The sequence below is a fragment of the Tamandua tetradactyla genome, chromosome 8, assembly GCF_023851605.1.
Source record: "Tamandua tetradactyla isolate mTamTet1 chromosome 8, mTamTet1.pri, whole genome shotgun sequence".
NCBI classification, from domain to species: domain Eukaryota; kingdom Metazoa; phylum Chordata; class Mammalia; order Pilosa; family Myrmecophagidae; genus Tamandua; species Tamandua tetradactyla.
In genome coordinates, this window is record NC_135334.1 from 84,265,468 (window position 1) to 84,292,707 (window position 27,240).

Sequence of the window (27,240 nt, forward strand, 5' to 3'; positions counted from 1 at the left end):
TCTGGTCCTCCCAGATGTGCTCTGTTAAGTCGGAAGCTAGACCATTTTTTTTAATTGTATTATTGAGGCATTAATTACTCCCTTCCATAAATACTATGTTTTTCTCTCAGTTATTTGGATACTTTGGGGAAATAACTGGTTGAAGACAGGTGAAATGGTTTAAACGCTACACTGATGATCTCAAACTGTCTCAGCCTCCATCCAGTTCCCTTAGGTTCTTTTTCATGTGTTTTTAAGACAGTTCTCTTCTCAAACTAGTATCCGGTGTTCCTTAGTATTCATTTTGGTCAGTTTTTGGTGGTTTTAGAGGTTTTTTTCCTTTGCTTGGGAGAATTATTCTGAATGAGTTGGGACTGACCAAGAGATAAATTATATTGAAGCTCACTTTCCAAAATGTCATTTTTCCATTTGTTTTCTATATTTGCTACTTTGTAGGTAATTATACATTATAGCTTCTTCGTTCTTCACATTATAGCTTTTATTTTCACCGTTTCTGAGACTTCAAATGATTAACATGTATGTTCTTATATCAAATATTTGCCTCCCCTGAGTGTTAAATTTTTGTTTGTTAAATCTCTTCTTCAGTAAAAACAGAATGGAATTCTGTAAGTATCTAGGAAGAAGCTTTGTGGACTATTTTTCTTTTTTGGTAAAGAGATACTACACTTGGAATATTTGACAGTGAGTAATTAAAGAACAGTAGTATATTATTAATCCTTTTACTGTTTAGCCCCATTAAATATTTCTTAACTTTAAAAATTATATAATATAACATATATATAAAGCAAGAAAGAAAAAAGCAATGGTTTTCAAAGCACTCTTCAACAAGTAGTTGCAGGACAGATCTCAGAGTTTGTCATGGGCTAGTAAAACTTCATCTCAGATTTTTCCTTCTAGCTGCTCCAGAACATTGGAGGCTAGAAGGAATAAATATTTTTTTATCATCAAAATCGACTTTTTTTTCTTTTTTGTGAAAAAAATAACATACGTACAAAAAATGCAATAAATTTCAAAGCACAGCGCAATAATTGTACAACAGATTTTAGAGTTTGGTATGGGTTACAGTTCCACAATTTTAGGTTTTTACTTCTGGTTGCTCTAAGATACTGGAGACTAAAAGAAATATCAATATAATGATTCAGCAGTCATACTTATTTGTTGTTAAACCTTACCTTTTTTGAATAACTTGTCCATCACCTTTGATCTTTCTCTCACTCTTTAGGGGTATTTGGCCTATGCTCATTCTAATTTTTCATGTTGGAAGAGGCTATCAGTATTATGGGATCAGGGATGGAATTATTTGATGTTCTGGGGAGGCTGGCCCCTCTAGATTTCAGGACTTCTCTGGTCCAGGGACCCATCTGGTGGTTGTAGGTTTCTAGAAAGTTCTAGTGCATGGAACCTTTGTAGAATCTTATAGATTGCCCTAGGTGTTCTTTAAGATTGGCTGGAATGATTTTGGTTGGGGCTGGCAAGTTATGGTAGGTAGCAAGGTCTAACTGAAGTTTGTGTAAAACCAACCTCCAGAGTAGCCTCTTGTTTCTATTTGAACTCTCTGAGCCCCTGATACCTTATTTGTTACACTTCTTTTCCCCCAGCTCCATTAAATTTTACATCAAAAACTAATTCTGCCTCAGCATGCTGTTTGTTTAAAAATGTTGTTTATGGGTCAGTCTAATTTTTCTATGAAATTTAATGGCCGATTAGGCTTTTTGATCTGAATAATTGTCGGCTCTTTGCCTTGATTCTATGTGATAAAGCCTGGTCCCAGCTATATGATTAAAGCCAGTAATATATTGTCAACATACCAATTCCTAATTGGGGAATTTGCTGCTTACCACACAGTCCTCTCCCCATCCCCTTTTGCAAACCTACACATGCAAAAATGAAAAAAAATGCACAGAAACATTTCAGTTCTGTGTATTGTCCCTTCTCTATATTCTCTTTTTCTCGTCTGACATTTATGTTTTTTTTCTTGGTATGCTTTCTTCCCAGATGCTTACTGTTTGTCATTATAAATCTTGCGTAAAATATGGTTTCAGGTTTCTTCTTCTGCTGGCTGAATGAACAAATATACCTTTAGCAGTGAAAATATCTTCAAATCTGTGCTTAGTAACTATCATTTAATAGGAAGTAGTACTACTCTGAAATACCCAAACTCATAATTTTGCATGGTTCTTTCTTATTGTCCTTTAGCGTATGTTATTTTTTCTTTTATTGTTGTTTGAAAGTTATCTAGTTTTAATTTTGCACAGTGGCCAAGCTGGACTGTATATTTTCATCATATTTTATGTTGGACAGTAAATTTCTGAGTGAATAAAGATATTTCGTGCTGAGAATTATGGATGATATTATGCTGCTGAACACCCTGTCCAGCAATATAGATGTAAGAGTGATGTAGTTCAAATAAATACAGTTTTTTAATTTAATTAATTAATTAATTTTTGCCTGGGCAGGCACCAGGAGTTGAACCTGGTCTCCAGCATGGCAGGCAAGAATTCTGCCACTGAGCCACCATCTCACTAACCACCCCCCCCTTTTTTACACTGTTTTTTAGATAATAGATGTATTGAGGTCTAATTCATATACTGTACAATTCACCTATTTAGGATGTACAATTCAGTGGTTTTTCAGTATTTTCACAGAATTGTGCAGCTGTCACCACAATCAATTTAGAACGTTTTCACCCCTTTCCCCAACACTGTGTAGTCATTAGCGGTCATTCTCCCTTCCCCCCAACTCGAGGCAACCACTAATCTACTTTCTGTCTCTATGGATTTGCCTATCCTAGGCATTTCATATACATGGAAATGTCATTTCATATAAATGTACATTTCATATAAAGATACATCCTAAATAGATGAATGTAATATGTGAGCTTTTGTGTCTGGCTTATTTCACTCAATTTGATGCTATGTTTAGTGTATAAGAGCACTTTATTCTTTTTTATGGCTGAATAATTCCATTGTATGTATAGACCATATTTTGTTTATCCATTTGCCTGTTGATGGACGTTTGGGTATTGTGAATAATGCTGTTATGACCGTTGGTGTACTACTATCTGTTCATATCCGTTTTCAGTTCTTTTGAGTATGTACCTAGAAGTGGAGCTGCTGAGTCAAATGGTGATTCTGCTGAACCTTTTGAGAAATTGCCAGACTGTTTTCCAAGGCAGTTGTAACATTTTACACTCCTGCCAACAATGTATGATGGTTCCCGTTTTTCCAGATCCAAGCCAACGTCTCTTATTATCTATTTATTTTATTATAGCCATGCTGGTGTGTGTGTAGTAGCGTCTCAGTGTGCTTTGATTTGCATTTCCCTGATGGTTAATGAAAAATACTGTTTTAAAAGATTTTTTTAATTGTAAAAGTAATAAGGTTCATTGTTGGAAAATAATAAAATGCAAAGGTACTAATATATATATTATCATATATATATATTATCCATAATCTCATCATCCAGAGACAGTCGGTGTTAACATTTTGAGTTTTAATTTAAAAAATGTATGTTATTATTTTTAAGTTGGGATCATATTGAACCCTTAATATTAATATTGTCTTTCCCATGTCATTAAAAGTTTTTTGAAAACATGGCTATAAAGATAAAAATGTTAGTATTTATTTAGAATCTGTTGTATATCAGGCTCTAGGCTAAGTAACCTTAAACAGGTGATGTGATTAAGCCTGTATCAACTCTATGAGTTAGGTACCATTATTACTTGCATTTTAAACATGAGGAAACTGAACCTTGGATTGAATTGCTTGCCTAAGGTCACTCATTTACTAGATGATATGCAATGATTATATAATAGTTTTGTCCATGACTTTTACAACCATTTCCTTTTTGGTGAACTTATTTTTATTTTTTCCTGCACATAAATAATAGTGACCACTAAGGTAAATCTTTATCTGACTCCGATTCTCTTTTTAGAATAGAGTCTTTGAAGTAGAATTATTAGTCAGGAGTATGAGTGTTTAAAAAGACCTAGGCACAGTTCAAATAGAGTTGAGAGGCTACGCTGGTGGTCACTCTTATGCAAGCTTCAGTTAGACATTACTACCTATCATACCTTGCCAAACCGCAACCAAAACCATTCCAGCCAATCCTAAAGAACACCTCGGGCAATATATAAGGTTCTACAAAGGTTCCATGTACTAGGGTAACTTGCCAGAAACCTACAACCTCCAGATGAGTCTCTGGACCAGATAAGTCCTGAAACCTAAAGGGGCCAGCCTCTCCAGAACATCAGATAGTTTCATCTCCCTACTCCGTATTATCAATAGCCCCTTCCAACATGAAAAAGTTAGAATGAGCATAGCCCAAATACCCCTAAAGAGTGGGAGAATGATCAAAGGTGTTGGTGGTGTTATACAGAGAAGGTAGGGTTTAACAAATGAATACGATTGCTGAATCATTATATTGGTATTTCTTTTAGTCTCCAGTATCTTAGAGCAGCTAGAAGTAAAAACCTAAAATTATGGAATTGTAACCCATACCAAACTCTGAAATCTGTTTTATATCTAATTGTTGTACTGTGCTTTGAAATTTATCGCTTTTTTGTATATACATTATTTTTCACAAAAAAGAAAAAAAATATGATTTTGATGATAAAAAAAATATTTATTCCTTCTAGCCTCCAATGTTCTGAAGCAGCTAGAAGGAAAAATCTGAGATGATGGTAAGGTAGCCCATGACAAACTCTGGGATCTGTCCTGTAACTACTTGTTGAAGAGTGCTTTGAAAACTACTGCTTTTTTCCTTTCTTTGATTTGTATATATGTTATATTATACAATTAAAAAATAATGAAAATTAAAAAAAAAGACCCAGACACTTCTAAAGTTTTTTGAGAAAACACATTCTGCAGTCAATATCTGAAGTATCATATTGTCTAATTTCCTTGTCCCCTGAGAACTACTTTGTGCCATAAGAACTTGAGTCTTGAATTGATTTGGATGCAAATTATAGTTTATAAAACTTGTGAGTTTAGTTCTGTAAATATTTTTAGTACTTTGATTTCAGAATTGAATCTATAAATGACATTACTGTCTTATTCTTCATATTCATAGATTTAGGTGAGAAGGAAATTGTGTTAAAATAGAACAACTCTTAATGCTTCTTTGTGGGAGATTACATTCCATTTGGACACTTTAGATTTGATGGTAGCCATTATTAGCTTTCTGAAAAATGTGACTATCAATTAGATATATGTAGCACGAACTTGGATTTTAGAGCCCTGTTTGTAATCTTAGATGATATGCAGTATGGAATCATAGATTTCTAGACCTTCAAGAGTTAGAAGGGATCTAGAGATCACAATTTTTAGTTTCGTTTTAATTTAGCAAGCGATATTAAGTATATCCTTCAAAAGCTTGCCACTGTTTTTAGGTAAAGTCCAACATTCTTACCATAGCATACAGGACCTTGTTCAGCTTGGCCCCTGCTGACGTTTCCCGTCTCCTCTCTCTCCTTTCTCTGATTCACTTCAGTGCATTCACATTGGTATTCTCTCTGTTCCTCAAATTACTGAACTCCTTCCTGCCTTAGAGGTTCAGGCATGCAGCTTCCTCTGCTGTAAGGCCTCCACCCTAAAATGCTGGCAATTCCTATTCATCCCGTAGGTCTCAGCTTGATTGTCACTTCCTTAGGGAAGTTTCCCCAGGCATCACCCCACCACTCCTAGGAGCTTAGCTTTCCTATAGTGTGTTCTCAAAGCATCTTGCGCTTTTCCTTCATGGCATTGTGTTGTTGCCATGTTTGTTTGATATCTGGTCCTCCTTTTAGATTCTTAAGTTATATGATGACAAGAACTGTGTCATGTTGTCCAACTCTTAGCACAGTAACTGGCACCTGTAAAACTTTCACAGCTGTTTGAGTGAATGAATGAACAAATGAACACTGCATCTGAGCAATGGTAATGCAAAGATGAATAAAATATGGACTTTGATTCAAAGAGCTCATGATTTTGTGTCAGCCATAGGAAATAAGAGACTAGGACTCAGGAAAAAGTTTGAGGTTACAGATATATGTGTGACTGTGTAAAAAGAACCTATTCCTTTTCTCTTCTCCCTTTTATTGGCTCTTGTACTTTTACTCTGGTTTAGATGGTTTTGTGATACTATTAATTTAAAAAATTGAATATAATTCACATGACATAAAGTTTACTATTTTAAACTGTACAGTTCAGTGGTTTTTAGAATTCCCCATGTTGTATAATCATTATCTGTACCCTTTTGAAAGTGTTGTGTACCCCAGAAAACCCATGTTGTTTAATCCTGATTCAGTATTGTTAAGCAGAAACTCTTTTGATTAGATTATCTTCACAGAGATGTGGCACTCCCAGCCATGGGCATGGCCGTTTGATGAGATTATCTCCACTAGTGTGTGTCAGGTCTACTTGCTGGTGTGTCCTTTTGGTTAGTTGGATGGAGATGTGACTCCACCCATTCAAGGTGGGTCTTGATTAGTTTACTGGAGTCCTTTAAAAGGGGAAATATTTTGAAGAAACCTCAGATTCAGACACTTGGAGAAGCAGTTGCTTCAGAGCTGACAGGGGCATAGATGTTTGGAGTTGTTTGGAGCACCGACAGAGAGAGCAGATGCCTAGACACGGGTAGAGCCCAGTAGATGTCACCATGTCCCTGTCCATGAGATGCTAAGCAAGCTAGAATCCAGAGTTTTATCCCGGAGGAGTTAAGTGAATACCCATAGATGCTTAGAGAGGAAGCCACTGGCACCAGAAGCTGGAAGTAATGGTACTGGGAACAAGGACCCAGCATACACCAGCCACATGCCTTCCCTCATGACAGATGTTGGCCTTTCTTGAGTCAAGGTACCTACCTTTCATGGCATACCATGATGGTATATAAGGTATTCTGGAAGTCCACAGATGATAGTTTTGGCAGAAGCAAATCCATATCTAGAGAATGTATCTATTCTAGTAAGAACAAAATGCTGTTCCTTCCATGATGAAAGGGTCCAGTGTAATCAACTTTGCTACCAGGTAGCTGGTTGATCACTTTGGGGAATGGTGTCACATTGAGGACTAAGTGTTGTTTCCTACTACTGGCAGATTGGGCACTCAGCATTGGCTGTAGCCAGGTTGGCCTTGGTAAGTCCATGTTGCTAAACTTATGCATAATCTCCATCCCTATGCATGGCCAGTTTGTTCATGAGCCCATTGGGTTTTACAGGCTTCTTCTTATATTCAAAGTAAAGTCAATTCCCAAGCATAGTGTAATCTAACTTGAACTTGCTTCTTGCCTTTGATCTACCCCTGTTCTTGTACCCACCTATCCAGCCAAACTTGGGCGTCCACCACTGCTTAAATACAGTTGATGTGTTGCTTCCTCCATGCCTTTGTTCATGTCATTTACTTCCCTGTCCTTTTGGAATACTTTTCCTTGTGATCATTGTACTTCAAGACTCAGCTCAAATACTGTCTTTTCTACATAGTATTAATCTAGGCAAAGGCAATCTCCTTTTTTCTCTGCTCTAAAACCCTTCATTTGGGGTTTTATTATAGCTTATTCTTAAAATTATTAAGTCCTTTGTGATTTGACCTTTGTTTGCTTTTCCAGCCATATGTCTAGCCACTTCTCCTTAAGAACCCTAGGATTCAGCCACATAATCCTCATAGAATCACTTCTTGTTCCTCAGACAGACTATAAGTTTTCATGAACATGTCATTTTCCCATGTGTGACATACCTTCTTCTTACTTTTCTGTGGGGAGCTAGGGTGCAGGGGGGAAGGGTACTACTTTTCTTCCATTGGACCGATTGTATGTGATGGTGGCATGGGCAGTGGTGCCAGACTGAGACTGTGCTGAAGGCAGAGCTCAAAGGCTTTCTTTCTGCCTCTGTGGGAGGGTTTGTCAATCACAAATTCCACTTAGTGATCAGGAGAAACTGCTTCTTGCAGCCAGGTAGTGACTTCTTCCTTATAATACTCAATACTTTGCTCATATCTCTCCAAAAAGAAATGCTTTGTTCATATTGTCCTCCCATCTACTCCTGCTTCCTCTAGTACATCTTCCATATTGTTCCAAAATATGACTTCTGAAATGTAGATTTCAGTATAAAGTGCTAACTCCTTAACATGAATTATAAAGTTCTTCATGATTCAGTCTTTACATATCTCTTCAGACTCATCATTCACTGCAGTGGATATATGTAATTTTTCTGTCTGCCCAACATCAGAACTATTTTGTTATATTTAGGAAATTCTGTAAGGTCTTGGTGAGAGGTAGGACCTGTCTCACACCTCAGAAACAGTAAAATTTGGATACTCATTTTCCCTGCTCCTTGGCAGGGAAATGTACACAAGAATATAACCCAGCTTTAGCCGAGACATTAAAGATCAAGGCAGAGTCAGTGGTAGCAGTGAACAGTGGTGGTGCCTTTGCATTACCTTGGCAATGACCTCCACCAGACTTTTCCCATCAGTGGTTTTAGCTGAGGCTCTGACTGCCTAGTCTACTTTGATACCTGCCCAGTTTCAGAGTCTAGATTTTCCTTCTGTTAGATCTGTGAGGTTACCCATGGTTCAACCAATAAATTCCTTTTCTGTTGAAAGGAACTCAAAATGGTTTCTGTTACTTGCATTTATGAAGGAACTTGACTCATATACTCTCTAGCACCTAGTGCCCCACTCAAATGAAACTTCCTCCAGTTGTTCCAAATTGACCATGGTTGTCTCCATCTCTGGGCTTTTTCATGTGTTGCTTTTAGTTGAATACAAAAGTACACCTCATTCTTCATCCGTTTGACTCTTTATGGCTCATTAGGATGAAGCTTTTTTGTCACTCCTCCTGAAAATCTCCCCTCAAATCTCAGGAGATGTTGTTAGCTCCTGAGTGTTCCCACAGAACCTTCTCCTTATCTCTGTTTTAGTACTTATCACACTACATTCTAACTGTCTTTATATTGCTTGGGGACATGGGTTAGCTATTCTACTATATATATATAGTAGAATAGCTCCTGGCACATGATAATTACCGTCTAAGTTTTATCTGTTGAGTGAGTGAAAAACTCGAAGTACAAACTGTGTTAAAATGTTTCTCTTTGGATGTCTGTTTTCCCCAGTAAACTGAGTTTTCTAAGATCACATACCTTGTTGTATAATACTGGGTTTATAGTAGATTCTGAAAGAATGCTGAATGAATGAATGAATGAATGAATGAATGATTGGTAGGGCTGTCTTTTTACAGTTTCAGTTGAACAGCTTTTACCCAAAAGAAGGTGTCTTTTTTGAGCACATAGGTAAAGGTATGAGAACTGCATGTGTTTCATGTTGAGTAAATTCACATTCTCAACTCCTTCTATGTGCCAGGAATTAGTAATCTATTTGGGAAGATGTTGTATACAGATTAGAAAATAACTAGACAGAAGCCAGTATTTTATGTGCTAAGTGAGTAATATGGACAGATGCTTTTTTAGTGTCAGACTAAATATAGTATTATTAATTGAGCCATTGAAAGTATGATACCTAGAACAAATATTTGGGAAATGGTTATTGGCTAATTAGATTGATTAAAATGGAAGTTTGTAGTTAGCTTTGTCTTCCTGTTTTGCTTGGCTTATATATTTTGGAGTGTTTAATTTTAGTTTTTCCTCATTCCTTTTTAGGTTCAAGACAACTTTGACAAGATTGAATTCAATAGGATGTGTTGGACGCTCTGTGTGAAAAAAAACCTCACAAAGAGTCCCCTGCTTATTACTGAAGAAGATGCATTTAAAGTATGGGTTATTTTCAACTTTTTATCTGAGGACAAATATCCATTAATTATTGTGCCGGAAGAGGTAAGGTGTGGCTTTGGGAAGTTTTTTTTTTTTTGGTATGCTGTATAGTAGGGTCACATTTCATTATTTTTCCATGTGAGTATCCCTTTATTGCAGCGCCATTTGTTGAATTTCTATTTGTTTGCTTTTGGGCGAAGTGCATGGACCGGGAATCGAACCTGGCTCCTCCCGCATGGCAGGTGACAATTCTACCCACTGAACTATCCTTGCACCCCACCTTTGGGTCAGTTTTTTAATGGCCATCTTAGCACATAATAGACTTAGTACAGAAGTATTTGTATTAATTCAGTATAGATATGGACTATATTAGACTAGTGTTTTTAGGATCAGAGGCAAAACAGTTTAAATCCAGAAAAGTCCCCAAATTAGTGATTTGGGAGCATGTAATACATCCTTGGAAATATTCAGACAGGGTAGAACTCTTTGTCTCTAAATTGCTATAATTACAGAGGAATCCCTCCTCATATCCAAAGAGTCTTTTTTTTTTTCACATGGGCCGGCACTGGGAATCGAACCCGGGTCTCTGGCATGGCAGGCGAGAACTCTGCCTGCTAAGCCACCATGGCCCCAAAGAATCTTTGTTTAGTACAAGTCGCAACATAATTTCCTTTCTACTTACATATTGGCAAAACCATAAGAATGGGTGAGTGATGCTATATGGAAAACATTTACGATCCCAGAATATTGTTTTCAAGGCTGTTTTATGTGAGTAAACACAATTCTTGTTTTAAAATTGAGGATAATGACTTTTTACTGTACTTTTCAAAGTAAATGAAAAGGGCCGTCTGCTTGTTTTATAATGTTATTTTCTCTGAACTTTCCAAAGGGAAAAATATATGGGTGTAAAGTTTTCTGTACTATCTTCCTACCTTAAAAATTTGTATATATACTACATGTTTATTATAATAGAAAAGACTAATAATATTCAAAATTAAAATAAGCTGTAATCCCCCACTTAAACATCATCTGTAATGCCTTACTTTAGACAAGTTTTAATTTTCTTATCTGTAGTAGGACTAATAACAGTGTTTACGTTAAGAGTTGTGAAGTTCTGCATTTTAAAAACTTAGTTCAATGATGGGCATGAAATATGTAATTTTATGTAGTGGCTGAAGGTGCCCACTGTTATCCATTTTGTCAATACTGAATCTAATCTGTGATTTCTGATTTATGTTCATTTTAGGAGAATAACTGAAATCTGTTTATAAGTTCAGTATATTTTATTTAAAATCAGTAAGCATTTATTGACTGTCTCCAATAAGGCACCAAAGGGATACAAAAGTGAAAAAGATTATTTCCTGCCTCAAGGAATTTACAGTCTGTTTGAGAAGACAAATAAGTCAAGTGTAATTCAAAGCAATATGTGCTACCTATTGTAGGAGAGATGCAAATGCCATATGAATAAAGAGAGGGGAAGATTTATTCCAGTTTGGGGGAGATAAGGAATCTGGCAAGGGAGAGACAGCACAATCTAGTGGTTAAGAGCAGTCTTAAACTTTTGTGATAAAGGGTCAGATAATAAATATTTGAGACTTTACAGGTCCTTTAATTTTTTTACTACATAACTTTGCTGTTGTCGTGTGAACGTAGCCACAGACAGTATAGGGCTGTGTTTCAGTCAAATTTTTATTTATGAATGTTGAAATGTGAATTTCATATAATTTCCATGGATGATAAAAAAAAAATTATTCTTTTGATTTTTTTCCAACTGGGCTGGCGGGCTGGATTTAGCAAATGGGTGGTAATTTGATGATTCTGGTTAATAGTATTGGCTCTGGAGTCAGATTTCCTGGATTCGCATTCTCACTCCATCACTATTAAGTAGCTGTGTGACCTTGGGCAATTTACTTAAAATGTTTGTGCCATAGTTTCTTGAACTGTAAAATAGGGCTAATGCTAGTATCTACCTCAAAATGTTGTTGCGAAGATTAAATGAGAAGAGTGCCTGTTCCTTAGTAAGCATCCATCAAGTGTCAGCTATTGTGTTTATGGAGGAAGTCGCATTAAAGTGGGCCTTAAAGGATGGAAAGGATTTTGACTAAAGTAAAAGGTAGAGGAGAATTGTAGGTGGAGGAAATAGTGGGCAAGGTTATAGGAGGGCAAAGGGCCTATTCTGAGAGGAGTGTCATCCAGTTTTACTGGATTACCTTTTAAGATACTTAGTTAGAAACAGCCAAACTAGTTGATTTAAGCCAAAAGAAGTTTTTAAAAAGGATGTTGAATAACTCACAGAATCACCAACATGGCTGAAAAACCAGGTGTAGAGGCTGTGCAGCCTGGAACAATATTGGTCATTCCAGTGAGGAACCATGTGGAAAATATTGCTGCCACTGAGGGTTGGTGTGTGGAACACTTCTGGCCCCAGACACTGGGTGTTGCCCAGAAATTAAAATCTTCCTGCAACTGTTCTTGGCACCGAGGGAGAGTTCTCCATGGTTCCTGTCTCCCAGTTCATAGTCAGGGGATGGTGCATCGAATTGGTATGGTCCTGGTCAGGCACTGTGCTCTAGCTGAAGGTGAAGCTTGGAAAGGGAGTATTTGCATGTTGAACATTCTTCTACATTCCCTAGATGTAAGAAGGGGGTTAGATACTGACCATCAAAAAGAATGACGTATGTCCATTCTAACTGGAATTTGATATCTGCAAAGAAGAGTGGTGGTAGATGAGGCTGGAAGGAGGTTTTGGGTTTATTTTTGTTTTTGAAACAATTTTATTCAAATACCATACCATTCATCCAAAGTGTACAATCAGTGACGCTCTGTATAATCACAGAGTTGTGCATTCATCACCACAATCAATTTGAGAACATGTTCTTTGCTCCAAAAAGAAAAATCCCATACCTCTTATGCCCCTCTATCAATGATACTCAGCATTGGTATGGTTCCTTTGTTACAGCTGATGAAAGAATATTGCAATATACTGTTAACTGTATTCCATAGTTTGCATTCGTTATATTTTTTCCTATATACCACCTTACTATTAATACCTTGTAATAGTTATGTACATTTGTTCTAGTTCATGGAAGAACATTCTTACATTTGTACTATTAACCACAGTCATCATCCACAGCAGGGTTCACTATGTTATACTGTCCCATGTTTTTATCCTCTAGCTTTCCTCCTAGTGACATACATGACTTAATCTTCCCCTTGCAACCACAATCACACCCTTGATTCATTGTTGATGGTAGCACAATAATGTGCTACCATCATCACTATCCATTTCCGAACATTTACAATCAACCTGATTAAGATTCTGTACAAATTAAGCATCAGCTCCCCATTCTCTACCCTTATACTACCTTCTGGTAACCTATACGCTAGATTTTTTTTGGTGTGTGGGGGGGGGCGGGTGCATAGTCTGGGAATCTAACCCTGGTCTCCCACATGGAAGGCGAGCATTCTACCACTGAACCACCCGTGCACCCTGTACACTAGATTTTAATTCCACGAGTTTCCTCTTTATAATTTGTTCATATTAGTGAGACCATACAATATTTGTCCTTTTGTGTCTGGCTTGTTTCACTCAATATAATGCCCTCAAGGTTCATATACCTCTGGATTTCATCCCTTCTTACAGTTGAATAATATTCCATCATTATGCATATGCCACATTTTAAAATCCATCTATCACTTGATGGATTCATGGAGTTGTGTCAATCTTTTGGCAATTGTGGATAATGCTGCTGTGAACATTGGTGTGCAAATGTCTGTTTATCTCCCTGTTTATAGTTCTGAGTATATACCTAGTAATGGGATTGCTGGATCATATGACAAATCTGTACTTATCTGGAAAGAGTTTTGACTTTATCCTGTTGAGAGTGGAGAGCTGTGAGCTATTGATGATTTTTGAGCAAGAGCGTATGGGTGGATAGATAAAATATGGAGAAATGGGAATGGGAAGTTGAGAAGGTATATGGTATTGAGGACCAAAGTACAGTAGTGCCAGTGAGAATAGAAAAGAAGGCAAATGGGAGAGACATAGAGGTCAAAGACCAAGCGCATAGTTCCTGGATGGTAGTTTACAAAGTTTTCGATGTGGGTGACTGGGAAGTCATGCAGTATGGTCTTTGCAATCAGCCTGTCCTGTTTGAATTCTAACTCTACCACTTATTAGCTATGTGACCTGGGACAAATTATTTAATCTCTCTGTTTGGGTTTTCCTAGATTTAAAATGGAAATAATAGCTATTTTTTTTCATTGGATTCTTGTGAAGATTAAAAAAGTTGATGTATGTGAAATAGTGTCTGTCCCATTTAAGTACTTGCTATTTGGTATGTGTGTGTGTGTGTATGAATGAATGACAGCAAATTGGGAATATGATATTTAATGATGGGATTAGTATATTTGGCTATTTTAAGTAAAAACATTCTTGTGCAACTGCACTGTAGTCACACATCTAGAGATTGTGTTGAGGCCAGGGCTGGAGAGAGAGATGGGAAAGCCACAAGGGCAGGTTATAGAAACAAAAACTAGTGGGAGAAATGGTGGCTGAAACCAGAACCTTGGGGACTATTTTGGCAGCAGGAGAAGGAGGTAGATTTGGTAAAGGAAGCTGGATAGAATGAACAGTTTGTGAGGTAGGAGGAGAGCCAGGAGAGTGTTCCGTCATGGGCACCAAAAAAGAGTTAGGAAACTGAAAAGCAATTACTGGCATTAGATGCTGCTAACATATTAGAGGGTAGTAAGGGAGAAATTGCCTTTGGATTTAACAATTGGGTGGTCATTGGTGATCAAGGAGAGGGTAGGGTCACTCTAGTGGTGGGAGTAGTTTCTTGGTAAAATAGTGACGTAATTGTGCATGTATGTTATAGGGGAAATGAAAAAACTTCCTGTGGAATTTTTTGCCAAGACATTTGTTTAGTTAGTAGAGAGACGTAGAAGGAAATGGAATGTGTCAGTAGGTGTAGAAAAGATATACCCGTGGTATTTTTTTTTAACCTAGCAGCTACTTGGTAGGATTATGTGAAGTAAAATCTCCAGCACTGTTTTTAAAGACATTTCATAGTTACATTCCATGTTCCACATTTATTATTATTTTTTCTTAGAAATGGGGTGGGGGAGGAGTGTGGACCTCTTTTTTTTTTTTTTGGCACGTTTCCCGACTGGGAAACGAAGGAACATGGATCTCTTACCCTTAAAGTTTTGGTTCTTTCCATCACTAAAATATTCATGGTATTTTTGAAAGGGACCTTGTTTCAATTTCAGAATTAGAAATGAGTGAATAAGGAGACTTACCTTATTACCTCCGGCAGCACTTGCTTGATGTGGAGAGCTTGTCATTGACCTTAGATCATCTCTGAGCCACAGGCTGTGAAGGGTGCCAGTTGGCAGCAGCTTCCTGACTGTTCTGCCTAAGAAACTCAAGAGTTCTGCTCCAGGTGGCCTGAAGAACTGGGATCCACATGAGACGTGATGTGTCCCTTGACTCCTGTCTTTTCTGCTGCCCTAAGTCCCTCCAGGACTCCTCAGCAGCATGCTTATCTTCATCTTTGTAGGGAGACGGGAATGGCTTGGTTCTTTTTGAAAAGAAGTTAATCTCATTTGAGAAGGAAGCAATCTCTTTGACTTGGTATAGACAGGCAGCATACCTTACATTGTCATTGTTTGGATTTACTCCATACTTGAAGTCCTTAACACCCTCAGCATTTCTTCTGGTTAGAAAAAGAATTGGAGTTAGTTTTATAGATTATTTCTGTGTGACCAGAATGCTTGTGTGAGAAAAGAAGGGATCATTTGAAACAGATTTAAGTAAAATTGCATTGTTTGGATGGTGAAACTTCATCCTGAGGTTTAAAAAAATGGTCATTTTTATTTTTAGCCTCATACTTATTGAACTCTTAGCACATCTCCTGGCCTTTGACCAAGTACTATAAATTGAAGGTTGTTCTATAATATAGAAAACATGTCATAATATTTCTTACGGTGGTCATTTTCTATTAGACTGTGCTTCCTTCCTAAATATTTTAATAACATTTAAAAAAAATTTATTTTGAACTAATTCTAGATGTACAGATTTTAATAAAATTTGATATGAAAACAGATTTATTTAAAAATAAGTTAATCATAAGCATATATCTGGATTTAATTTGCAATCTTATTGACTGTTCTTAGATTTTATAAATTTAAAGTAATTCTTATGTTTCCAATAATCCACCTATACTATAATGATAATTTGCATTTTTTTTAAATCTAAGTTTTTTTGTTTTTTGTTTTTTTGATATGGTCTGGCAGCAGGAATCGAACCTGGGTCTCTGGCATAACAGGCGAGAACTCTGCCACTATGCCACCATTGCCCGCCCTATGTTGTTTTTTTAAAGAGTTTTTTTCTGCAGCTTCTATTAATATTATGTAAGATACAAGTAAAGTGCCAGTTGTGTAAATAATATATGTGGTATAAATAATGTTTGCTTTTGAATCAGTCTTCCATTACTCAGAAATTAATGTCAAGAATGTTAAATAAATGTTTAAGTGACTTACATGATGAGATTAAGGTGTTTCTACCACATAGAAGTTGAGAAACAGCATTTCCCCATTTGAGATGGTTCTGTAATATTTGTCAAATAATATTCCTGGAAATGCGTGTCTGTAAAGTATAGCTTTCACATTAGTATTCATTTCCCACAGTCAAGAACAAAACAGGATGTGTCTTTTGTGGGCTTATTTGGAAGAATTGCCTTGATGTAATTAAAAATCAAATCTGAAGTAGTTTTAAGAGACCCTAAATGAAATGAAGCTTGAATTGTTGATAAGCCAATAAATGCCGCTTTTGGTGGTGACAGAGAAAGGATTTTTTTAAAAAAATAGATTTTAGTGCTGGAAGCTTTGAAAATCACATGCAACTTGAAAGTTTATTCTTTGTTATTTTTGGTGAAACTTGCTTGGAAGGAGGAAGTAAGCTGCTTCCTGAAACTGAATGAGCTCTTAGAACTGATGCAGGCCACTTGAGACTAACACGGTAGCACGTGATTTATTATTTAGTATAATTGAATAGTAGAGAATGGTATTTGTATCTCCTTGACCCAATATAATGTATCAAAAGGTCCTTAAGTTTGTAATGATAAGTTATGATAAGTATATGATTGTGTTTAAAGTCAGCAGGAAATGAAGGTGGATTAGTTGTCTCGTACAATCACTGGGAATGCTGAGTAGATGCTGGGTGCTGATGACGAATTTGGAAGGGCTTGGGAGGGCCCCTTTAGAGAGAGGTACAGGATGACTGGGAAGCTGCCTCTAGAATGAGTTTGTTACTTACAGGCACTTTCTGAGTTACCAGCATTGGAAAAGAACATCTACTATATAAGAGGGAACTGAAGTTGGAGTGACTTTGAGTATGAGGGGCTTGAGTTCATTCATTGTGCTAGACAAAGAAGAACTAAGACTAAAAGTTTCCTGATTTGTAGTAAAAATTGCCAATCTGTCACAGCCACTTTTAGTCCTCTTATACACACATATGGCTGCACATATATGCTTCATTTGACCTTACTGTTAAAACTTCTAGTTTTGCTTGTGCTACCTTTACCCCAAGGGCCCAGGCAGCCTGGGCTCTTCTTTTTGCTGCCTTACAGAGATGGAACTTCTGTACATGCTGATGCCACTGCTGTTTTACCCTAGACAATTATATGTCTCTTTTGGCACTCTGCTTCCTTGTCTCTCTTTTATCTCTTCTGACTTTACTCTTCCCCCCCCCCCCCCCCTTTTTTAAATGTTCTCTTCTCTCTGTCCCTCTTCCCTTTTTCTCTTTTCTTATCATTTCCTTTTCTCTCTTCCTCTGTCTGTCCTTGTAGCTTCTATTTAAGAGCTAAGAAAATTGCTAATAATATCTGGTAAGCTTAACAGAACTAATGATATATCTTCATAAAGAGAAATGATAGACTTAACTATGTTTTACTCCAATAAGTAAACATTTGTTGAACAAATGTTAGGGTAGATAGTCTCCACCCTAGAGGAGCTTACAAAATCCCATTGAATTAGATCAGTAGAAATTTTGCTGTTTTTTGAGCCTGAGATGTTTTGTGACCATGCATTTCTTTGCAGAATGATTTTCCCATTGTTGGCATTCTTTTTTCTGTTAAAATATGTTATTTCACAAACAGCATTAAAACCAAATTGGTGGAAATGCAAAGAAGAGAAAAAAATTAACTGCAGGACCTCTTTATAACAAATTAAGCTTACTGATTCTGTGTTTTCCTCTAGTGTTTGTCAAAATATTTATATAATCTTTATCCAGTTGAAGTCATAGGTATATTAGATTTTGTATTTTTATTCACTTTATGTCATTTCATAAATACTTTCTTAAATGTAATTTTAAATGGTGGGATAATATTCCACATAGTGTAGAAGTGAAGTAACTTTGATGGAGTATCTAGTATGTGCTAAGCACTGTGAAAAATGCTCTGTATTTGTTTCCTTTTATCACCATAATAATTCTCCATGATGAGAATTATTATGCCCATTTCCTAAATGAGAAAATTGAAGATTAAGAAAGTTAAGCAGGGCCAAGACATTAGCTTAGTTCATTTCAGTTTAGCAGACACTAATTGAGCTCTGCTGTGTTCCAGGTACCATGCTGAGTGCTGGAGATTCAAAGACAAGTGGAATATGGTTCCTTCCGCAAGGAACTCAGAGAATGTTAGGGAAGCAAATAAGTAAAAAAATCATTTCAATACAGTATGTTAAGTGCGGTGACATAGAAAAGGAACACTTGACTTGGATTAGGGTTGGTCAGAGCAGTTTTGCTGGAGCAGTGCTTCTGAAACTTTCATGTGCGTATGGAAAGACCTGGCTGGGGTTCTTATGACAATGCAGATGCTGATTTTTGGGTTCGTGGTGGGGTCTGAGATTCTTCATTTTTAACAAGCTGCCAGGTGATGCTGATGCTACTGGTTCACATATCTCACCTGAGTAGCAAGATCCTAGAGAATGTAGGACTTGAACAAATACTAGTTAATTGGATAGAGAATTGGGAAAGGTATTCCAGACAAAGAGGACAGCATAAAGAGAGGCATATGAAACATGAAAAAAGTATGCTAAGTGGGTAAAATACTTCTAATCAACGACAAGCCTTGGCAAACTAAGGTCTTCTGACCAAATCTAGCTCATGGCCTGTTTTTGTGTGACCCATGCATTAAGAATTGTTTTCATATTTTTAAAGAGAGAGAGAGAGAGAGTATGCAAAGTCTAAAATATTTACTCTCTAGGCTTTTGCAGAAAAGGCTGGCTGACCCATGATCTGCGGTGTGGGTGGTTTTGGTGGAGTGTGAAATTTTAGGTGGGGCGTATAGGCAGACATGTTAGAGAAGGTAGGCGAGGGTGTGATCACCAAAGGATGCAGAGGAGTTTGGCCATTATCTTTGAGGTGATAGGGAGCCAGGGAAGGGGAGTGGCATACTCAGGTTTTTGCTTTAGAAAAATCTTTCTGGCAGGATATATATCTGAGGGCGAGCCTCGAAGGCAGGAATACCAGCTAGGAGGTCTGAGTGAAGGCAGATGGAGAAGGAAGGCACCTATTTGAGAACTGTCTGGGATAGAGTTTTTCATGCTCCTTTTTTTTTTTTTTTTGTATGCTATATGGCGGGGTCACATTTCATTATTTTCCATGTGAATATCCTGCTATTGTAGCACCATTTGTTGATTTTTTTTTTTTTAACATGGGCAGGCACCGGGAATCGAACCCAGGTCCTCTGGCATGGCAGGCAAACATTCTTGCCTGCTGAGCCACCGTGGCCCACCATGCTCCTTTTTTTCAACATTCATTATATTTATTTTACTACATAGTATGGTTCGAAAAATAACAAATAAACCAGGATTTTTTGAAACTAGTACAACTGAGTGGATGGGGCTGACTGCCTCCCATCCTCCTTCTTTCTGTGTCCATGGAGTGGAGCTTTATCAGACAACGAGCACTAATACACACTTTGCCTTTCCTATTGAGCTTGAATGAACTTCTCTGAATCAAGAGGGACAAATGAAATTTTACAAGATACAGGCACTTTTTGTTCCCAGTTTTAAAAATAAGCCAAGTGAAAAATTTTATTTAATAACAGTAACTGGAACAGAGCAAGCTTCAGGAATTCTAAACATTAGTCCATGGAATTTAGACTCAATGCCATCAGAGAGCATCAAATAAAACAGATTAACACGCAAAAGCTAAACTGGGGTTAATAGGCATATGTGTAAAAAAAAGAAATCCAGATTGTTGCAGTTGGAAAAAAATGGCCTTTTGAATCCAATTTAAAGATATGCCAATAATGTCCATTAAATCTTGTGTACTTATGCATTTGAGTAACATTTTAAAGCTTTGCAAGAGTATATGGTTATTGAGAGAGACAAAAGGTGCTTTAGATGCCACAATATCTGATTAAACAAAACAAAGCAATTTACAAACAAAGTACCAAGTGATACTTTAAAATAAATAGTTTATCAGCTTGGTGATTATATACCAAATCTTGGGCATTAAGGTATCTAAAAGTGTGTATCACTATTCAGAGGTGCAGAACCAAGTCCATGTAAATAAAACAGAGTGGCTTCACCTAGCTTCAGCTTCAGTCGGTGGCCACAGAATAAACAAGTTTACTTGTGGTTGGTTCTGAGTCCAGGCTGCTATTCAAAAGCTTATCAACTTCTCTGGGTTTATCTACATAGGACATAACTTCTGATGATCCTACCCTCCCTTGTTCAGCAGAAATGCTTTTCCCATCACGGAACGCAAGAAGTGGAAAAGCAGTGTATTTCATTCTGTTTGGAGTGCAACCCATAGGAAGCTATACATCTTATATCACAACCCAGTACACATAGACACACACACACCGATAGCAAACTTTTCACAAACGATACTTGTCTTTATTGTGGATGGACCAAAATATTTTTCATTCCATTAAAAAAATGCTGGTTACTACCCACTAAGCTGATTTCATAGTGGGTCATAACCCACAGTGTGAAAAATACTTATCAAGGGAAGTAAAAACAATAGGGTTGGGCGGGCCATGGTGGCTCAGCAGGCAAGAACGCTCGCCTGCCATGCCAGAGGACCCGGGTTCGATTCCTGGTGCCTGCCCATGTAAAAAAAAAACACAATAGGGTTTTGTGACTGGTGTGCTGTGAGGGGGTGTGAAACAAGGAACCTGGCAGGAGTGACTGAATGGCATTTCTCCCAGCTGAAGTCAATAATGGGGGATGGGGCGCGAGAAGCATTTGAAAGGTAGAGATGATTAGTTCATTTTTGGACACGTTGAGTTTGAGAGCTCTATAGTATACATAGGTTTTTCAGAAGATAAGAGATTGGTTTCTCATTCAGTACTACTATTTCACTGGTTTATTTGATTGTTATTATATCAATAGCAGTATTTTCTAATTTTTTCTGTACAAAGGTATGATGAGTCAGAATTTAGTAAGCTTTTCTGGCTCAGCAGGGAACTCAGTCTTCATTTACAGCACTATCTGTTCTAATGGGAGTAAGCAGCATGGTTTTTAAATAACTGATATGCATGGGGACTATATATATATATATGGGACTAACTTGTACATACTTACTAATTTGAGATATTTATTTAATTAGTGTTTGTAGTACAGTCAGGTTAATGTTCTGATATGTTGAAATATTTATATAACAGAGAATAATCAGATCAGATTAATTGGCTTATGTGGGTAGTGTATGTACAGCTTGCTTTATTAGCTCTCTATACAAATGTGCTATACTGTTAGAGGGTTTTTGGTTCAGGTTTTGAATCAGTTTTTGATTCCTTTAGGTCCATAGAGAGCCAGTGGCATTTTATTAATACCCCTCTCCTTTTGGAACTGTAAAAGAATATTTCCTAACTATACTATAATAATATAGAAACATATCTATGTTAAAAAGTTATTTTTTCTTTACTAGGAAATAATGATTTTAATATTTTTTATGTAGATTGAATACCTGCTTAAGAAACTTACAGAAGCTATGGGAGGATGTTGGCAGCAAGAACAATTTGACCATTTTAAAATCAGCTTTGATAACAGTAAAGATGGCCTTTCTGTGTGGGAACTTATTGAGCTTATTGGAAATGGACAATTTAGCAAAGGCATGGATCGGCAGACGGTATCAATGGCAATTAGTGAAGTCTTTAATGAACTTATATTAGATGTGTTAAAACAGGTAAGAGTCCTATAACATGACATGCTTGAAATAAATAAAATTTTTCATCACAAAGATGACTATAAGTTACTTACACTTTTACATATTTTTAAGACAGGAATAAAGTTTCTTATTCTCCAGGTCCTATATTAGGCTTCTAATTTTAAGGAATTACTGGTGCCTTTTTTTTTGTATGCTGTATGGCAGGGGTCACATTTCATTCTTTTTTTCCCATATGAGTATCCTGTTATTGCAGCACCATTTGTTGAATTTTTGTTTTGTTTGTTTGTTTGTTTTTTGGGGACGTACATAGGCCTAGAATCCAACTGGGGTCTCCCACGTGACAGGCCAGAATTCTACCACTGAACTACCCTTGCACCGCCTACTGGTGCATTTTTGAAGTACAGTTAAGAACTGGGAAGCTACTATTTTAAAAGAACTATTTAAATACCACATTTCCAAACTATTTTCAAAATACCTTCATGCCATGTGTAAAGCCATACTCCCTGATATGTAACATTTCCCATGAAAAAAAAAAAGTTGTTAAACAGCAGGTATCTTGCAATTCCTATCATAAAATATGATGCATATGAGTAGAGCTGTCTGGAACAGTGCTTTCCAAAAATTTAACAGCGGTTACTTCTGGATTGTGGGATTTTGGTGAATTTTGTTTTCTTTATTTCTCTTTGGACTTTCTACATGATTATGTATTATTTTTATAAAATCAAAAATACCCTTCCTTTTGGAAAAATACCTTTATATAACAAAGTTGCATTTGTCTTATTAGGCTATTATCATTGGTTTCTCAGCACCCACCATAGCACTGATATACATATGAAAAGCTTAACATTTGTTAAATAGAATTTATATATATTTTCTGGTGGATCTTTCAAGCTTCTTTTATTAGTATATTGAATAACTTTGCTCAGTAGGTTATATTGTTGTCTTTGCTTCTTTTTCCTATTGGAGATCATCAATAGACATTTATTGAACTTAATTTCTATAGGTTTTTTGATGCTACAAAGAGGCTTGAGAAATGGTCTCTATTCTAAGGGGACTTCTAGGCCATCAGGATGGCAGGATATATGGCTAGATGAATTTCAGTATGAGATAGCTTTTGCTAAATTTCCAAGGGTTAGAAAACCAAATAAGTAATTTGCTTAGAACTCAGTGTTAATCAAATGAAACTTAACAGCCAAGTTAAAATAATCTATTTTATGAGATATATATAGTTTTTGCCATAGGGTAGCAATACTCGTAGATTTAATGTTAAAATGTCAGCTATTCTCAAACAATCTTGAAGGATTTTGGCCTATAATAATGCGCAATTTTTCTGAAGTAAAAATTTGAATTACTTCTGAAACTAGTATGTGGAAAAGAGCACGGGGCTAGTGAGTATAAGATTAGAAGACACATTTAAAAGCCAGGAGGATCCTAACTCCTGCTCTTCCAGTACTTTTTCTACTCATCAGAAACAGAGGGGAAGTCCTTGAATATTTAGTTGAGCAGATATTCTTGACCAAGTTGAGACATTTGAGCATTTTCATTGATTGAGGTTTTAATTTACCGAGAATCACTGTTAGGGGTTCTTTTCCTAAAATTTTTATTATGGAAAGTTTTGAGTATACACAAACGTAGACAGGATAGTATAATGAACTCTTATAAATTCATCACCCAGCTTCAACAACTACCAATACGTGGCTAAACCTACCATACCTACTTTTGCCTCTCTTGTATTATTTTGAAGCAAACCCCAGATATTTCAACTGTAAATATTTCAATAGCTATCTCTAAAAGATAAGTACTTAAAAAAAACCCACAATACTGTTAACGTCAGGGGTTCTTATTTTTGGGGTTGTGTCTGAAATTGTATGAAAACTTTTTCTGCAAGTGTTTGCATGAATTTAACTGGGTATAGTACCCCTGGCCTTCATAGATCCTCAACGAGTTAATGATCCACAAAGCACAAGGACCATTGATATGTACACATTTTGTGGCCATATATTAAATAATAGAAAAGATAAGAATATCAAGGAAGAGATATCAGCTCTTATACATAAGAGGATAAAACCATTTACATAAAATTTAATCTTTAATAGGGTTACATGATGAAAAAAGGCCATAGACGAAAAAACTGGACTGAACGTTGGTTTGTGCTAAAACCGAACATAATTTCTTATTATGTGAGTGAGGATATGAAAGATAAGAAAGGAGACATTCTTTTGGATGAAAATTGCTGTGTAGAGGTAAGAATCTATTGTTGATTCTTTTCCTGGGTTAGCTGGTGCTGCCCCCTGCTGCTGAAGTTGTTTCTGATCTTTGTTCTAAGGCTCGAGAGCATTAAAATAATCCCAAATTTTACATTTCCCAAATAAGCAAGGCATACAGTAACCATAGTTTCTGAACCAAAATTCAGTATAGCTGCCAAAATCTTCTTCAAATGTGAATTTATTTTTGGTTTTGTATGTTTGGACAAAGTATAGGGATTAAATCTTATTTATTTGTAGATTTAATGAATCATTTATTGAATAAAGTGGAGACATAAAAAAAAGAAAATAAAGCAAAAAAAAAAAAAAAACTGTTCAGTAAAATAGTGTTTGGAATCATGAACATACCAGAAAATCTGGGACACTTTGAATACAATTAATAAGACAAAAGAAGATGTATTACCTTCGAATACTTTGGGTGATTTTCAGGATACTTTATTCACAGCTATTTATTTTGTGAAGGAGTGAAGTCCTCAGGAAGAAAAATTTTTGAACTTTTATAACTGAACTATCACCATGTCTATATGTGTCAAAAAACATTTAAAATACCTAAAATCTCACTGATAAATGTATTGTGATGAATGAAATGGTATAGATATGTTATAGATATGTTAATGAACAGAGGTATGCAGTGCCCACTGAGGGGTTTCCTTGGGTTCAGTTTAGCGTGGAGAATTGCAAGAGTGCCATAGGCTATCCTGTCTCTTCGTAAGGGTATGAGGCAGGAACCACAGCTTGCCAGCAGCGACAGCGCAAGTGTAAGGAAAGGAGAGCCACATTGAGCAGGTATGGGAGTCACCCTGGCTTAGAATCCTCAGTATCCAATAGGGTCAGTACTTCTTGTGACAACTCCATGGGTAAACCTGGGGGTCCCTGTGAGAGATGTGCTCAGGTGCGAGAGTCGTTGCACGGAGGAGAGCCTAAAGCACCATGTCCCTTTGAGCTCTCCTACTCCAGATGTAGCATATAGTTTTAAAGAACTAATTTTGCTTTCTGTTTTAGTCCTTGCCTGATAAAGATGGAAAGAAATGCCTGTTTCTAATAAAATGTTTTGATAAGACCTTTGAAATCAGTGCCTCAGATAAAAAGAAGAAGCAGGAGTGGATTCAGGGTAAGGTAGTTTTTATTATTTGTCGTGATTTAACTTGAGAGCTCTGACTGTCTATTTTTTAATCCCACTGAAGATATTAATACATTCTTTTTTCATTGTCTGGTTGTTTCTGGGTATGATGTAGAAGTTGGGAAAAAACAAAATTAAGATGAGTTACCATTTTTTTTTATAATTTCATTTGCTTAATGAACTTAGATGAAAATTATAAACTGGAAATTTTAGGTTTTATTTACTCTTTCTATTTAAAAAGTATGGAATTTCCCTCTCTAAGGACTGTGAAGAATTTTAAAGTTGCTATCTTGGGTTTTTGGTAAAACGTAAAACAGAAGAGGAATTACGCAATCACTTTTCTTCTTTTTTTAAAAAAAAAAACTTTGTATTTTGAGATAATTTCAAACTTAAGGGGCAGTTACAAAAATAATGCAAAACCTTTACAGAGAATTCCATTATACCCCCTACTTGAATTGCATCATTAATTCTGTAGCTGCTTTCCTCTTCTGTGAATTGAGAATAGTAATAATACCTACCACTCAGGGTGGCAAGGATTACACATTAGATAACAGGTATATTTGCACTCTTTCAAAATAACATAAATCACTAAAGCAATGCTTGTGCTAGAAAGAATTGCAAGCAATCTAAACATCTATTAATTGGGAATGGTTGAATAAATTATGGTATAGCTATAAAATGGATTACTATGCAATTAATGGGGAAGCTCTGCATGTACTGATGTGGAAAAGTCTGAGATAAATTAAATGAAAAAAGCTAGGATCAAAAGAATGTGTTATGCCACCAAATGTGTCAAAAGAAGGTGAAGGATGTATATACATATTTACGTATATATGCTTAAAATATCTCAGGAAAGATGGACAAGAAACTGTTATTATTACAGCAGTTTGGGGGATAGGAGAGGTAGGAGGGAGGCTTTTCCTATATGTCTTTTCTTGCTTTTTGAAATTGAGCAGTAGAATTATTCAAAGTTAAATTTAGATAATTAAAGCAATTAGAAAAGAAAATTCATATTTGATGTAAAAATTAGATAATGCATGTGAAGGGCACATATAGCAAGTATTCAGTAAATGGTAGCTACTATTATCATTTTAGAAAGGGGTTATATATATGTGTGTGTGTGTTTCATAAGGTACAGACTAGGGGCAGACTAAACACAACAGGTAGCAAATTAGATTTAATCTCAGCCCTTACTTTGTCTTATTCTTATTTGGCCTTTTGAGAAGGATAGAGATGGGATTGAAAGTGTTGTCATAAATTCTTAAAAGTTGTGCAGTATTCCTCAATCAGTACCTATCAAGCACAGATACACAGTTATGAAATTTTGAGTTGGAAGAGACGTTATAGATCATCTCTCTCATTTTAGAGATAAGGAAGCCAGTGCTGTGTGGTTTGCACAGGGTCACGCCACTTCTCAGGCAGAATCACAATCCATGCCGAGTCTTCTTCCAGTGGTTTTCTTCCCACTGTGCCATTTGCATATCTTCTTCCCGCTGTGACATTTGCATATTAGACTTACAAAGAATAAAGAGTATTTCCCATTTTTCTCCTATACCTTTTATAGCCATTCATTCTACTATTCATCTGTTGAAGCTGGGCAGCCCCCCTCCCCACAAAGAAGCCCGGCAGCGTCGGAAAGAACTCCGGAAGAAGCTCCTGGCTGAGCAGGAGGAGCTGGAGCGACAGATGAAGGAGCTCCAGGCTGCCAATGAGAACAAGCAGCAGGAGCTGGAGACTGTGAGGAAGGTGGGAATGGGCTCCGGGCTGGGGTGGGGGCCTGGATCTCCATTTCACTGCAGAAGCCGCAGCTACTTTATTTATGATCTTTAGTCTTACCAAGATTAGCTTAATGCAGTGTTAGGGAGATGTTTTTGGTGAACTGTGTTCTTAGGAAGTATATTCAGATCATTGAGTGAGACACCCTGGCTTTCCTAGCCCT

At 36.6% G+C, this 27,240-nt stretch overlaps 1 protein-coding gene across 1 annotated transcript in view; it reads left to right on the forward strand.

Moving 5' to 3' along the window:
• Nucleotides 1–27,240, forward strand: part of SWAP70 (switching B cell complex subunit SWAP70) — a 124,132-nt gene that overhangs the window by 57,251 nt on the left and 39,641 nt on the right. Inside the window, exons 3-7 of the mRNA XM_077113965.1 lie at nucleotides 9,629–9,802; nucleotides 21,708–21,935; nucleotides 24,014–24,160; nucleotides 25,184–25,292; nucleotides 26,866–27,047. Coding sequence (XP_076970080.1) covers nucleotides 9,629–9,802; nucleotides 21,708–21,935; nucleotides 24,014–24,160; nucleotides 25,184–25,292; nucleotides 26,866–27,047 — 840 coding nt within the window. The remainder of the gene's footprint in view (nucleotides 1–9,628; nucleotides 9,803–21,707; nucleotides 21,936–24,013; nucleotides 24,161–25,183; nucleotides 25,293–26,865; nucleotides 27,048–27,240) is intronic.